Source organism: Pectinophora gossypiella, chromosome Z (genome assembly GCF_024362695.1).
Source record: "Pectinophora gossypiella chromosome Z, ilPecGoss1.1, whole genome shotgun sequence".
In the NCBI taxonomy this organism is placed as follows: Eukaryota; Metazoa; Arthropoda; class Insecta; order Lepidoptera; family Gelechiidae; genus Pectinophora; species Pectinophora gossypiella.
Genome location: NC_065433.1, coordinates 3493901 through 3509467, shown reverse-complemented (window position 1 = coordinate 3509467; position 15567 = coordinate 3493901). Strand labels below are relative to the sequence as shown.

The 15567-nt window shown below is 41.1% G+C and overlaps 1 protein-coding gene across 5 annotated transcripts in view; it reads right to left on the bottom strand.

Annotated features, from left to right (window-relative positions):
• Nucleotides 1-15567, bottom strand: part of LOC126380056 (kalirin) — a 166389-nt gene that overhangs the window by 114434 nt on the left and 36388 nt on the right. For all 5 annotated transcript variants that reach the window (XR_007568417.1, XM_050029223.1, XM_050029225.1 and 2 more), the window contains exons 15-20: nt 5625-5784; nt 3386-3517; nt 2093-2300; nt 1601-1781; nt 1204-1360; nt 426-545 (exon numbers count right to left, since the gene is read on the bottom strand). Coding sequence is in view for 4 of the 5 variants with exons in the window: in XM_050029223.1 (XP_049885180.1) it covers nt 426-545; nt 1204-1360; nt 1601-1781; nt 2093-2300; nt 3386-3517; nt 5625-5784 (958 nt within the window). In the remaining variant the exon portion in view is untranslated. The remainder of the gene's footprint in view (nt 1-425; nt 546-1203; nt 1361-1600; nt 1782-2092; nt 2301-3385; nt 3518-5624; nt 5785-15567) is intronic.

Genomic DNA, 15567 nt, shown 5'->3' with positions numbered 1-15567 from the left:
AGTCAACACAATCTATGAAACGCCGAAACGAGTTCTAAAGAATGTGTTTGAAAATGTGTTATTACATCATCAATCTTACTTCAAATAACACATCAAAAATCTGTATTTAGGAATAAACATGCCAAAAGCTAGTACATTTTAATGCCAGCTTCTTGAGCAGCGGTTCCAATTTAGCACAAACTAACAATTTCCGAAATTGTTTTCGAATTGATGTGTACATCTTAAATGTCTATTTCGTGTTAAGCGGTGAATAGAAATCATCGTGAGGAAACCCACATTCCTGAGAAATGCTTTTCAGAGATATATAACCTAACCCGTATTAGGTTGGTTTTCGCGGGGTGGAAGGTTAGACATGAAGTCGCAAAGTAAAAACCGGTCCTGTCAAATCTTAAGGTTGGGTAAGTGAACAAAAAATGTATACGTACATGGGCAGCCTTGTCGATGTTGGCGGGTGCGTGTTCGTCAGCGAGGGGCGCGGCCGAGGAGCCGCACCAGTCCTCATCACGCCGGTACTCGCGCTCCAGTGAATCCAGCACCGAGCACACCTGCTCACAACATCAAATAAAGTTACTTTATGTACACACTCAAATAGGGACATCAAATTGCATCACAGATATGGAAAATAGTAATGTTCTATTCATACCAAATCTCGCAATATGGTACTCGCGTACCGCGCGCGATGCGATACATAAGCCATGCGACATATGAGCCAACGCTATTGGCTACGTGATAAATAAATCAATTCTATTGGTTCCGATATCTCGTCTCGCGCGGTTTGGGTGCTCCATGCTATGGCTACTGCTACGCTTCTATACTGAACTGAGAGTGAATGCAAAACAATATCATGAAAATCCATAGAGGGCACTTGTGTCGTTTCTAACTAGATATTTTATCATGATATTTGAACCACTTGCTCTATCTTTTATATTTCGGTTAATAACTAGTTACCCAAGGGAAACACACCAAAAAGACTTTATTCATTTAAAAAACAAATAATTAAAAACTTTTTACTCTCGCTTGTATGTGAACCCCAAACGGTGGTATTGACTTCTGTTCGTGACTTTTCTCCCTGGGCTTTATCGCAAATACGTTGCAATAGATCTAAGAACATAACATCAACAGTGGTTACAAGTTGTCTTCTGATTACTTGTGGCCTTGTCTATCCCTTTAGGAGTTACTAATGTGAGTTTATGTACATCTCACCTGCTCGGCCGTCTTGTAGAAGTTAAGCGAAGCCGTGACCAGTTTGTGGCGCTCCTCTGCACACGTCACCAGGCGCTGCCATCGCTCCGTCACCTCTTCAGATATCTCGCGTATGGTGTGCGGGTCGTAGTGGTTGGCCGCGCGTAGAGCGTCCGCTCTGTAAAGGGAATTAATTTTTTTTACACATGTAAAATGTTAGTTGTTTGTCGTCGTCAATTACCGCGTGTTACTCTCGCAAAGAATCTAAAATGAACCGACAGATTTTGATAAAAATAGGCTAGTTGCCAACCTTCAAATGAGATAATTTTACGAAACGAAAATTGTCTTTGGAGTTTGTATGGAAATCCTGCAGTGTGACGTCATCAATTGATATAAGTAAGATTGTGGGTAGACTCACCTATACTTGACCTGCACCGCGCTGGCGTGGGTCTTCTCAACGGCCACTTGGAACTGGTCGTGCTCTCGCTTCAGTTGCTCAGCCTCGGCCAGTGTACCGGGGATCGAGAAGGACGCCGCCAGCATCGCTTCCCCGTTGCGAATCCAGCTCACTACTTGAGCTGCGTCTTTTTGGAACTGACCTGTGACACGCGCAATACGAGGCTATAAAATATATTTATATATATATATAAACTAGAACTTATTGTTACTATATTCTTTTCTTGAAAATAAATCGCTTCTCATTTATTTTCGTTCTGTTTTCAAAATACGAGTATTTTTTCTTTAATCTAGCCCACTTCCTTATTGTTATATTGTCAAGAACGGGTTTTCGGGGTATACCCATTAAACGACGATTTGATTGTCCATCGACCTTATTACACAACCCACATTAAGGAAGATTCTAAGATTATCACTTCATAATTCATCTTTGGCCAGGATATTGGGCACTTACCGAGCTGCACGCACTGCTCAAAGCGCGCGCGCCGCTCCTCAGCCAGCTCTTCTAAATCCAGCTGGCGGTCATGCAGGAACTCTAGCAGCAGCTGCACGCGCGCCTGCGCATCTAATGGAGCCGCCTCCGTGCCTTCCGACCCACTTGAAGCCATCACGTCGGACGCCTCCGCGATCGCCGCCGCTAACTCCTGCCCTTGTTGGACCACCTGGGAAGGGTTGAGTAAAACAATCAGAACTTGTCTTTGGTCGAGTAAGTACCTAATTCATACGTTTTGGTTATTGGCAGGGTTGGCAGAGGAACCAGACCAAATTGGGGATGTTCTTAGAAAAGGTTTAGAGCGATCTACTCTGAACCGGCGTGCGTGAATGAAACCATTAATGAATGTGAAGGAAGCAAGAGAAGTATGTCAGGATCGAAACAAATGGAATTCCATAGTCTCCGCTTACCACGGTGAGAAATAGGTGTCAGTTTATGTATGTTGATTATTGATAGACGATGCAACAATATGGCAAGATTTTTAGCAGCAAAGAAACAAGGGGCAATAGATATGTTCTGCTCAATAAAGCTCTGTCGCTGAGCGATAAAGTTCGTTCTGTTGAACTTTCAATTACTTCAATAATTATTAACAATTTCAGTTTGATAAATCTAAAAGTGATGCCATCCTTCTCCTACGATAAGTGTATGAAAGAAATGGATATACTTTTAGAACTATCAAGACTATGTATCTGCCTGAATCTGCATCAATATAGCGTTCATAATAACTTATAAAGTACTGAGATGCAATTACTTAGCTCTCAGTAATAACTCTGACACCACGGTTGCTGACGTTGGTTTTCCACCTCAAACCCTCAGATAGGAGAAGAAGATTATCTGAACAGGGTGAATATGCCCTACGTAATTAAATTAAAAGTCCTCTAATGAGCTCCATGAGCGATGATTGCCTTCTTAATAGTCATAGACTATAAAATACAGTGTTGATATAGCTTAAATATAAATTAATAGCATAAAACAAAGTAGCTTTTTCTGTCCCCAGTTTTTAAGATCTAAGCGTACATAGACGCTTAGATCTATAAAACTACACAACAGATTTTGATGCGGTTTTATAGAGTGATTCAAGAGGAAGGTTTATATGTATAATAACAATAGTGGAGAAATATTGTTATTTTTTTAAGGTTTTTAATGTGATGTCGTAACTAATTTCATTTTTTCCTCAGCATTGCACCCGAGCGAAGCCGAGGCGGGTCGCTAGTAAATTATAAATCTATGGTTGACTTGGTCATAAGCAGGCACCTGGTAAGTAGCATGTTGCATCCTAGCGACACTCTCGTTGTGCGCCGCCAGCGCCTGCTCGGCCTGCTGCGGGTCCCGCGGCGGCTCCGTGCGCTGCAACTCGTCGCCCCACAGCTCCAACCGGGACGACACCTGCACACACACGTGGTTTACAAGTATATTAGACAAGTGGTCCTTAACTGGTGGTCCGCGGACCCCTGGTGGGTTCTGAAACTAACCAAAGTGGTCCGTGAAGTCGCCAATGATTCACAAACTTTTAAAATATCTTTTGTATTATTTTTTACACATAGAACGTGTATCTAGTCCAACTCTACTATCGCCAAATAGTTGATGGTCCATGACATGTCAACTATTAATACAAATAATCCCTGAACAATAAAAGTTCTAAATGTGACACATATACGATACGCAAACCGATAAACTTTCCAGAAGAGACAAAAATCTGTTTTGATATACAAAGTGTAACAAGGATCTCTTGACACGTGGTTTACAATCGGAACTAATGCCAAATTTTGACAGTTGTTATAAATGAAATATATGGACACACCAACGTTACCCAAGTGGCACAAAATCCTTGTCGACCACAGTATAACAATCCTGTTACGAGATGTCACTGCCAGTCGTTTTCCGCCGTCAAATAAATTGATATGCAGGAGGAATTTACAGGTTAAATATAAATTAACTAAACATAGTAGTTACGAGGTGACCAATAGACCTTGGATATGTTCGTAGAAGAACTCGAAACAAATATTCAAAAGCCAAAAGAACTTCCTTTACTTGTGAATGACTAAACAAAATAGCACAATTCGAGTCTTCAGATCGAGTGTTTACTACCACATGTACCTCATAACATAATGCACTATCATTACCTGCACCATACACAACCGACCTTGCAAGCACTTCCCCAACGCATTATCAAACAACCACCTTAACCATAACCTCATCATTAAAACTCCACATTACTACTGAGGGCCCCTTATCTAAAACATCATGAGAATCCGAATTGGAATTCAATTGTCTTGATAAGCGATTGACCGCTATTGTAAGCTGTTTCTATATGAGATCAATAGTTGAGACTGCGACTTCTCACGATGCATATCGTCGCGACGCTAGTCAGATTTATGTCTTGACGCGCGATATAGCATAAGAACCGCGAGAATATTGACGCAAATCTGTTGACATTGAACTTATGTCACGCCACTTAGGGCGTGTGTGGAACTTGCGTAATGAATATTTAAGGAGTAATAAGTTCAACAGTATACCCATATAATGTAGTATGCTCCATACCCCCTCCGATTGATTGAGGGGAGGCCTGTGCCCAGCAGTGGGACGTATATAGGCTGTTTATGTTATATAAGTTCAACAGTAGACAGGACACAACACAACAACCTAGTCAAATGTGTGATGCTTTTACGAAACGTCAAAACGATTATTTTTTTGGAATTTGTATAGAAATACACACGTATGACGCCATCAATAAACGTGGTCAAATGTCGTACTCTTTGTTAAGTAATTCTTCAAAAAAAAAACGTAAATCAGTCAAAATAAAAATGAGATTGACTTTCAAACATCTTAGACTGGCTTCTATGTCTAGATTATCTTTTTATAATTCATCTTTGACCCAGTTTTCTAGAGCATTCGCGTATGAACCTAGGAAGTGACTGCTGGGATGATGTCTGTATTCCAGTGTTGTTTGTAACATTGTTTTTATAAGAAAAAAAAAAAATGTTCTTAAAACATAGAACGATTAATTTGTAAGAAACACAAAGTTTTCAATGAAACATGTACTAAAATGTTTCGAGTAGGCCTTGGCGGATGACGTTATAACACTACGCGGGGTCGGTAATGTCAAACTGCTGGACACTAAAACACTTCCTTCTCTCTTCTATTTCACTACTCTTCTTAAAGCTACTTCTCAATGACAAGTTTTCAATTCCATAGAAGTTTTTAACAACCCAATTTAAATAACATTTGGCAGCAGCGTACCTCAAGCGCATCCCTTTCGAAATGCCTCAGCTGCAGGGTGAGCTCGAGCCGCCGCTCGCGGTCCGACCACAGTTCCTCGAGGGCACCCCGGGTGCACTACGCGGGGTCGGTAATGTCAAACTGCTGGACACTAAAACACTTCCTTCTCTCTTCTATTTCACTACTCTTCTTAAAGCTACTTCTCAATGACAAGTTTTCAATTCCATAGAAGTTTTTAACAACCCAATTTAAATAACATTTGGCAGCAGCGTACCTCAAGCGCATCCCTTTCGAAATGCCTCAGCTGCAGGGTGAGCTCGAGCCGCCGCTCGCGGTCCGACCACAGTTCCTCGAGGGCACCCCGGGTGCCGCGCAGCCGTTCCAGAGTAGTCTCCACGGCCGCCGTGCTCGCTGCGTCCGCGTCGCCTGAAGACCTGCACACGAAACATTACATAACCATATATTCCTATACATTCGTCGTGGAGATCCTTGGGGGAGGCCTATGCCCAGCAGTGGGCGTGGTACGGCTGGTGATGATATTCCTATATTACATTGTTACATAACATAAGCTTATGATTATATCCCAGTTTAGGTAGTCAGAGTTACATCTTTCGCAAGATGAGCTAAGTACGGTCACGAGCATTAATATGTATACACTTTGGTACCATGTCGCATTAACTTTTTTGACAAATTGAACTATAAGTCTCACTAAATGTCAAATATGTTAGTGCGACAGAGCCCTAAAGTGGGTACATTATATTGCTCATGACTGTACCCATACCTCACCGAGCTTTCTGTTAGAGCAACGTGATAGGTGGTGAGCCGTATCGTCGTCTATAATGGTCGAGTCAACTGTGTTAGTGAAAACTGCACATAAGATAAATTTATAACTCATTGGTGTAAGTCCGGTGTTGTATGTTCCTTCTGTGTAAAAAAAATATAATATTGTATTGTCTTGTCTAGCCTAAGATGTCCCCACTGCTGGGCAAAGGCATTTTACAGGATTCTCTCTCCAGTGCTTGTCCTAGGGATGCCAGGAGGGTCGTACCACCTACGCCCAGGTCTGCCACGCCTGCCTCTGTCTCTACTTGGCGACCACTTGGTGATCTTAGCCCACAGGTCATTAAGCATCCGACAGACGTGACCTGTCCACCTCGACTTGGCGCCTGCCTGAACCACGTCCGCAATTTGAGTCTTGGAACGCAGTATGGTGTTTCTGATATAATAATATCATGGTCTTATATATTCTGTTCATTTAATATAGGCTACAAAATCCCATATAATAAATTATTAACCAATCATATGCTTATAATATATATATTTTTAAATAATCCATCAACTTATTAAAAAGCAGATAATAATTATGTTTAGATAACCGAAATTATTAGGAAAAGTTCATCATAGCCCACACGCATCCGATGTTTAGATTCAGTTATTATTTGACAGCATGACTTGACCCGGCTACGATGAATAATGCAAATATTCATTCATATGTTTATACAATTAATACCTATGTAATTCTTATACGATAATATAATATTACCTGAATAGACGATTCAATTTGGGTGCATATTACTCGAGGCAAACCCTGTTAAGGTTGACATCGAACGTCAAAGGACTAAACCAATAATCCGCTTTGTAGACAGACCACTACACAAATTAATTGACAATGTCAGCGGCAAACCTAACCGCCATAAGATTAAGCTTTTTTTTTTGGGTAATCACAAGATTAAGCTTCATAACCATTTATTGTATCGATTTGTTGATATTCAAAGTTGCATTAAAATAATTAAATTTCGCGTACTGTCTTGATGATAATAAAACTATTATATAGGGAAAAAAAAGTTTCTGAAACTAGTGGCAATCTCAAAACTACGAAACAAAACACCTTAGTGAATCAATTAAGTTTGAAAGGATTCACTAGGTTACAAAGTACTCTCGGGCATGGTTGAATTTGCGACCATAATTATAACGCCGCACGATCAAGCTAATGTTACAGTTACAGCCTTGTACACACCAACTTGCCGCAAATTCATATAATATATTATGTATAATATTATTAAAACACTATACAAACCTCCATCGTAAGCACTGGACGGGCGACTTATGCCTGTGTGAGCGCCGGTGATATTTGAGCATTTCGTATAAAAATGTTCATTTCACCGTCATAAGCACTAACTGTCTTACTTGAATCAAAGTCGTTTATCACTGCACTGTCACTGCAAACACTGGTCGTGGTTCCTAGTCGAATTAATATAAATTACGGTACGTTTTGAGCGCGAAACAAGGTTATTAAGGGGAGCAGTTAGGTGAGGATGGTGATTAAAAGCATTTAAAGCCGACAGTGACCCACATGCGGTGCCTACTGTTATGTTACGGTTGGATAGCAAATCTCTTACGCTGATTTCCTCTCTTACTACAGTCAAGTACGGCATGCCAGCATTGTGTACACCGTCCGGTGCGTCGTCGGTTATTGTCTAAATAACTGAATCATCACCAAACAAATTCCGTAGGATTATCTGTTTATTGACGTAACCATTACCGCACACTGATCAAAACATCTATTGTCTTTTAATCGATGGAAGAGAAAACGCTGCCATTTTTTAGATGACTGCTTTTAATGACAAATATAATGGTTTCGTAAAAGCTATGTCACGGGAGTGCAATATCCCGTCATTGTACGAGGGGCCGCCCATCGAGGTTGCACGACAAATACTTATATTTCTTAAACATAATCGAGGTGGACCTTGAGAGATTTCACCACTACGTCAACTATTCAATAGTAATGTAGCCTACTAAGGCCCTACGTGGTCTCAAAACCTACGCGATTACGAGATCCACTGGACCGATTCCGATAGACTTTCGCTATTTGCAAGCCAAATGAACTAATACCATATATGAGTGAGTAGGTACGTAAAAACCGTTAGACGAACGTATTTAAACCATATTTTCACTAAACGTAACTTGGCTTCTAGAACTTCTAGAGTAGGTAATACATGTTTTTGCCAACGTGTGTGGGAAACTTTTTTTAACGATCAGCCAACTTGTGGCTATTACGCAAGTACATGTTTAAGAACACACGAACAAGAACCTGCTTGTAAGGAGACACGGAACCTAAAAAACCGGCGTAAGAGTCTAGCTTGTATCGAGAAGATATATGATTGGCTAATCAATTATGGAAGCTATTCAAAAACCGTCGATACGTAGAGGAGATGCGAACATTCCACGAGACGGTTTCTCCTGTCGCGGAGCGCGGCGCATTCCGCACGCGCCGGCGGCGAATCGGAACCGAGAGATATCTTCACTTGCCTCTATTGCCAATAATGAGCGTAACTTTTCTTCAAATTTCCTTGATTTGTACAGCTGTGCGTGTAGGGTGATGCTAACCGTATAAACAGGCCCGTAGTTGAAACACTTACGCTACTTTCGGTTGGAATGAAACTAATGCGTTGTTTTTTATAATTTTCCGTCAATATCAAGTAGTATCTTTGGCATGTCGGAATGGAGTCGCGCGGTGGACCTCCAGTAGTCACATGCAGATCTATGCCAGGTAATGAAACAAATACAAACTGCTTAATTAGCAGCCGTTATGTTAATGAAGTACTGCTTGTTACAATTACATGCTTGTTTCATTTTATACCTTCCTATTACTAGAGCACGGTTCAAACATAAAATTTAATATTGTTATTAAACGTTTGAAGATTCATTAGTGGGTAATAACTGGCGTGGTCGCGTAATGAATAGAGATGTTGTATGGGGGACCGTTTGAGTACAGTGCATTTAGGGTTTACGAGTGTTGAGCTCGTAAAAATCGGCTTGTATGTGGCTACTAGCTCGCTGGTCGAGGGACGTACTGGTGTGCAACAATTAGGGCTCAGTGGCCAGTTTATTGCTCGTTAAAATGCATCCATCGGCGGAGTTTTTTATATCCGGTTTTATAGGTTTGGAACCGATGGTGCATCGGAATTAAGGTTCGTCAGGCGCCTTCCTGTTTGCGGTGTATGATAGAATAAAGATACCGTGAATTCAGTGTTATATTAACGTGTCAATTACGACGTATTAGCCGTGAGGTAGCCCAGTTGGTAAAAAGCTTGCCTCTCACTTTGAGGTCGCAGATTCGAATCCAGCACAGGCCTAAACCAATGATTCTCGAATTTGTTTTCGAATTCATGATTGGATCATAAATGATTATCACGTGCTCAGCGGTGAAGGAAAACGTCGTGAGGAAACCCACATTCTGGAGAAATGCATTTTCGGAGGTATGTCACCTAACCTGTATTGGGTTGGTTTTCCCTTCGCGGGTTGGAAGGACAGACAGGTAGTCGTTTCTGTCTGGTGTCGCATTATCCCGTTTTTCACAGGGTCCACTTACCTAACCAGAAGATTGGACAGGTCCGGTATTTTTACAGAAGCAACTGTCTGTCTGACCTTCCAAACCGCGAAGGGAAAACCAGCCCAACACAGGTTAGATCACATACCTCCGAAATGTGAGTTCTTCTCGGGAATGTGGGTTTCCTCACGATGTTTTCTTTCACTGCTGAGCACACTTCATAGTGTTTTTTTATATACTCGTATAAAAAAGCAATTTTAATTGTAACTAATCAGTTCCGACGCCAAGACTCTTTTAAAGATTTTCACAGACTCATGTGGCGAACAAAACAATTTATGCCAAAGCCGTATTACCGTTAATAGGATACGTGAGGATACCAATCACGAACAAATGTAAAATAACCTTCCGCGGTCGCAATTAATCGCAACTGCTTAACGCGCATAATATTAATGCAACTTGGGAAAGTGACGTTTCCTTTCAAACTAGCTGAGGGAGGTGAGCTAACCTTAAAACTATGCAGTATAATTGATACAATCAACGATATTATGACATTTGTATAAGCATCGCGCAATTAATCTTTTCCGTACATTATTTTTTTTATCTCACAAGAATCAACAGGAATTACGTAACATATACAGCCTATGTACATTCTACAGCTGGGCACAGGCTTCCCCTCAATCAACCGGAGGGGGGTATGGAGCATACTCCACCACCCTGCTCTTTTGTGGGTTGGTTTGACGGTACAAAAATTTAATAATTCACAATGCCTTCTTTTTTGGTGCTCGGAGTGTCCGTCAAACGATCGCTATGTACAGCGCATGTCCGCTAGGGACCATTGTTTTATTGCTGCAGGTTCCTCGCGACTTTTTCGATAAACACATTCCATAATGCATCGCCAGTGCATTGTCAATAACGTCAACAGACCAAGGGCATCTGATACTAGCTATAACGAAGCTCCGAACCAAATTAACAGCTAATTGTATAGGCAGACTCAGCCACTCATTACGCATTAGACCATACGAGAGAGCACGTACAATATGCATAATCAATTTTGATTTAGCTACGGAGAATGCATTGCCGATTCATTAGATTACAATCGATGTATAGGATGAATTAGCACTGTTTTTTTTTTAAGTAAATTATTGTCCACGCGCTTGATACGAAACGGACATAAGCCCACGACTATATCACAATGGGGTAGTCAGAGGTTCATCCATCGCAAGATGAACTAAGCCACCACGATGCCCACAAGACCACGATATAGCCTCGACGTATATGTCCATAACGGATGAAGAATGGATAACGAGTTCCGTGGTCCAGTGGTTGAGCGTTGGGCTCACGATCCGGAGGTCCTGGGTTCGATTCCCGGTGGGCACATACCTATCATAAAAAATATTTTGTGGTCCCTAGTTTGGTTAGGACATTACATGCTTATCACTTGATCGTCCGCAGTAAGATCCGTGCTTCGGAAGTCAGGTTAAGCCGTTGGTCCCGCTTACTACTTACAGATGTATGTAAGTAGTCGTCACAGGAGCCATGTCAGGGGCCTTTGGCGGCTCAATAGTAGCCCGGACACCAGGATTGATGAGGTTGGTACTTCACCTCACAACCCACACGATAGACGAGAAGACGGATGAAGCGACCATTTCCTCGTTGGTTAGACATATTCCCGGCATTAGTATGTGTGGAGGATAAAAGAAAACAGCAGCGGTGACATTAGGCACGGTGCGGCGACGATGCTCGCGCGCAGATGAACCACCGACTTTCACGCCGCTAGCGGCTACACATGTTGCGTGACTGGCAAACGACAGGCACACCACATTGGCTTACGGATTTATAGTTGCAACATGCAAGTGAGCCGGCACGAATGCACGTCAATAACTTACCCAAGACAAATTAAGCATTATTCACACATGTCAAAATATGTAATACGCGCTAAAATGTGTGTTTAGAAATCAATGGGAACCATAGTTAACTTTGCTGTCGGAATATCATTGTGGAACGGTCTCCGTGGTCCAGTGGTTGAGCGTTAGGCTCACGATCCGGAGGTCCCGGGTTCGAATCCCGGTGGGGAGTTTGGTTAGGATATTACAGGCTGATCACCTGATTGTCCAAAAAGTAAGATGATCCGTGCTTCGGAAGGCACGTTAAGCCGTTGGTCCCGGTTACTACTTACTGATGTAAGTAAGTAGTCGTTACATGAGCCATGTCAGGGGCCTCTGGCGGCTCAATAGTAACCCTGACACCAGGGTTGATGAAGTTGGTACTCCACCTCACAACCCACACGATAGAAGAAGAAGAAGATAGGGAAGTCAAGGAATTGGCTTTTGATAGACTGGAATGGAAAATGCTACACCGACAAGAGCGTGGCTCTTATATTGATGATGATGAAAGTCGCATGGCAGGATGAGGACCCCTTGGTGTAATAGTTAACACGCTCGCTCTGGCTTGACAAGACTCATTCAAGTCATTCAATGGAAGTGTCACAGGTTCCAATCCTACCTCGAGGTTCGCGCCCCGTTGTCTTAAACGTTGTACCGGGTGAGAGCCTTCAGCGCTCCCCATTTGTCCGGCCAAGTAGTTAATGCCATCTGCGGCAAATATACAATAAGTCACGTCAAAAAAAAAGAATCCTACCTCGGACTCTACACCACTGAATTCGACTTTATGCATTTGAATTCATGTTTGGATATATAGATGATTGATATCACGTGGCTCCAATGTGTAGCAAGTTCTTTCACCCTAAGGTTGCCTGGAAGAAATTGCTATTTAGCAATATGGCCGCCGATTGTACTTCTCTTGTCACATTTGTAATTGTTTTTAGTGATGTGCTTATACATTGTTTTAAGTTTACGCGGTTATTATCATAATTAAAGCACATAATAACGGGTTCTTACCGCGTTTAAATGGGGATATGAGACTCCCTCCCTCCTCCTCCCTCCCTAGGGAGTCTCATATCCCCATTTAAACGCGGTAAGAACCCGTTATGATGTGCTTATATGCGCAATAAAGCGTTTTTGTATTGTATGGTTTCGAAAATTGGTGCCTGGTTAGTGGCAATAGGCTTGCTCCGTAGTACTTTGGACTTAAACATGGGTGACGAGGAGTGTGTGTATACCAGGGATGTTAGGGAGCTCCGTGACCATTACCGAATCCGAAATAAAAGTTTCGGATAATATCGGATAGGGGCGGAGCCTAATTGAGACATGTTATGACGACACACAAGCCGCGCGCATTGTTTTTTTTGTCTTCCTTTGTCATAACATATATAGATAACTTGTCGTTATAAATATACTTTCTTTATTAAGTACCTACTTATTTGTATTTTACTTTTGAAATTCCTTAAAAAAATTATATCCGTAACCGAAATTATCCGAAACTAACGGATAATCCAAAATAATTTATTATCTGTATCCGTAACCGTATCCGATATAATAATCATTCTTATATCCGTATCCGAAATTTCATATCCATAACATCCCTGGTGTATACTATCTCAGCCTACCTCTTCGGGGATACAGGCGTGATACTGTTATGTTATCATTGTAAGAGATACTAACAACAACAGCGTTATTTGCTTCTTGGTTACAATTTAACGTACAAGTGTCGTGCACAATTAAAACTCCGGTGTAATTGGTCTCAAAAATTTTCTTCATTTTCTACACGAGTTTCGTTTCTCATTTTTCCAAGCTATGACAATAGATAAGCTTTCTCTTTTGCATAAGAACGTCTACAATCGATAATTACGTGCAAGACGATTGTTCCGCGTCGATATTAAAGAATGTGAGCACTGTCACTATATTGAAATTACCAATGGGAAGCAGGAACACGTGGGAAAAGAAACACGCAGGCGTGCTGCGCCGGCGCCGGTTGCCGTTACATTCAAATATTTCTACATTCCTTCCATGATTTGATGATTACAATTAATTATTGGCAAAAAATTACAACAATCAATTGCTTGCATAAAAAATCCTCCAATTTTAAAACGTTGCTAATTTCTAAAAGTACACGAGCTTAGATAAGCTTAGATTATAAAAAAATATATATTATTTCTGAAGGAAATATTAATTTAATGGATTTAATAATCAGTATTGAAAGCTGAATACTAACTAAATAAATAATTAAGTTTTCTTTGGAAATCGGCATAATCAAAACAAAAAGTATAACTCAAGGAGATTAGCCCAATCCCGTCAATCTCGATTGGGATCTCGTCATAATATATTATGCTTCGGGATTGATCCCGAAAAATTAGACGAGATCTCGCGAGATCAGGATCATTATTTAATCAGTATTTAAATTAAAGAATTACAACCCACATGGTAAGAAGAAACCAACGTTGAGCGATTCGTAAAATGTATTTATTTTTTATATTTTTTTTTTCAAATCAAATCATTTATTCGCATAGGATTCATGGTTTTGTATAACAGTTGATGGGTTTTATGTTCCAAGTATCACATGATCCGCTAGATATAAGCATGCGAAAAATTAGGAGGTAAGTAGGTGGGCACTTAATTAATTACAATCGTTCAATAAAGCCATTGCAACTGTTAAGTTTTGGAAAAAAAAACCGAAGCAGAAGTAGAAACTACCGTCGACACCTGATTTTAAGATTTGATTAAATTCTCTATGCCCCAGTTCGCATCTGATGAATTTGAACTTGAGTTTTTGTGAGGGAGGGATTTCGGCCGTGAAGCGATTATTATTATAATGACGTAAGTAGGTAACGAAATAACGCAAGGAACGTAATCGGCGGCTATTATTAAGCCATAAACGAAACAATAGGTACGTGGGAGCGATAGCTTCTGAAGTACTCCAGCACTACTCCAAGGGTTATCCCAGCCATGCAAATAAAACAAGAAATATGTGAAAGACTTTCTCATACAGCACAATAAAGTCTATTGTTTAATAAGTGACTAGCTTTTGCCTGCGGCTTCGCTCGCGTTAAATTCGGAGTAACACGGTTCCCCTTTCCTAATGTACCTCCCAATTTTTAGCTTCCTACAATGAAAATTGCAAAGTCACATATTTTCACCCAATCTTTGAACGGGTTGGAGGCAGATTTCAAAAAAAAAAAAACACAATTTGTTATTAGTCACAAATACTCCGTATACCAATTTTTAGCTTTCTACCTTGATAACTGTGGAATGCTCCGTACAAACTTCCACCCCCCATTTTAGGCAAGTGGGGGGTTAGAAAGAGACAAAAAGCAGCATATGTCACTCTCCGTGACTTCAAATATCTCCACTTTAAAAAGCTCGTCAATTCGTCGCTCCTTTTTGCCATCAAAGAGAGGAAAACAAACAGAAAGACAGACATACACTTTCGCATGCATAATATTAGCATGGATACCGGGGAACTACTGCCGGTATGTGGCGAGGGGTGTGGGTCCACATCAACTTAGCTTGTTGATTAAAATCCGGATATGTTCGTAATACCACAAAATAACTAGTAGTACGTGTACTTGAGGTTATAAGAAGCCATGGTAGCCCAGTTGGAAGAACGCTTGAATCTCACTGTGAGGTTGCAGGTTCAAATCCTAGCACGCGTCTAAACCAATGATTTACATCGTGAAGAAACGCCATTTCCAAAAAAAATGCGTTTCCGTGGTATGTATGTGGTATGGTGTATTGGGCTGATTTTCTGCAGGTTAGGTTAGCGGTCCCCGTGAGAAACGGGATGACGCTAGGGAACTGAACTAGAGGTTTAGGTATACCTACCTCCGGCCAAGTAGTTAATGCCATCTGCGGCAAATCTACAATAAGTCACGTCAAAAAAAAAAAAAGGTATACCTACGAATTTTTTGACGTGACTATTCACTGCTTGGCTGGAAGACTATTTGGACGTGTCATTTAACAGTTTCCGAGGTCTACTGGTTAGAGCATTGGGC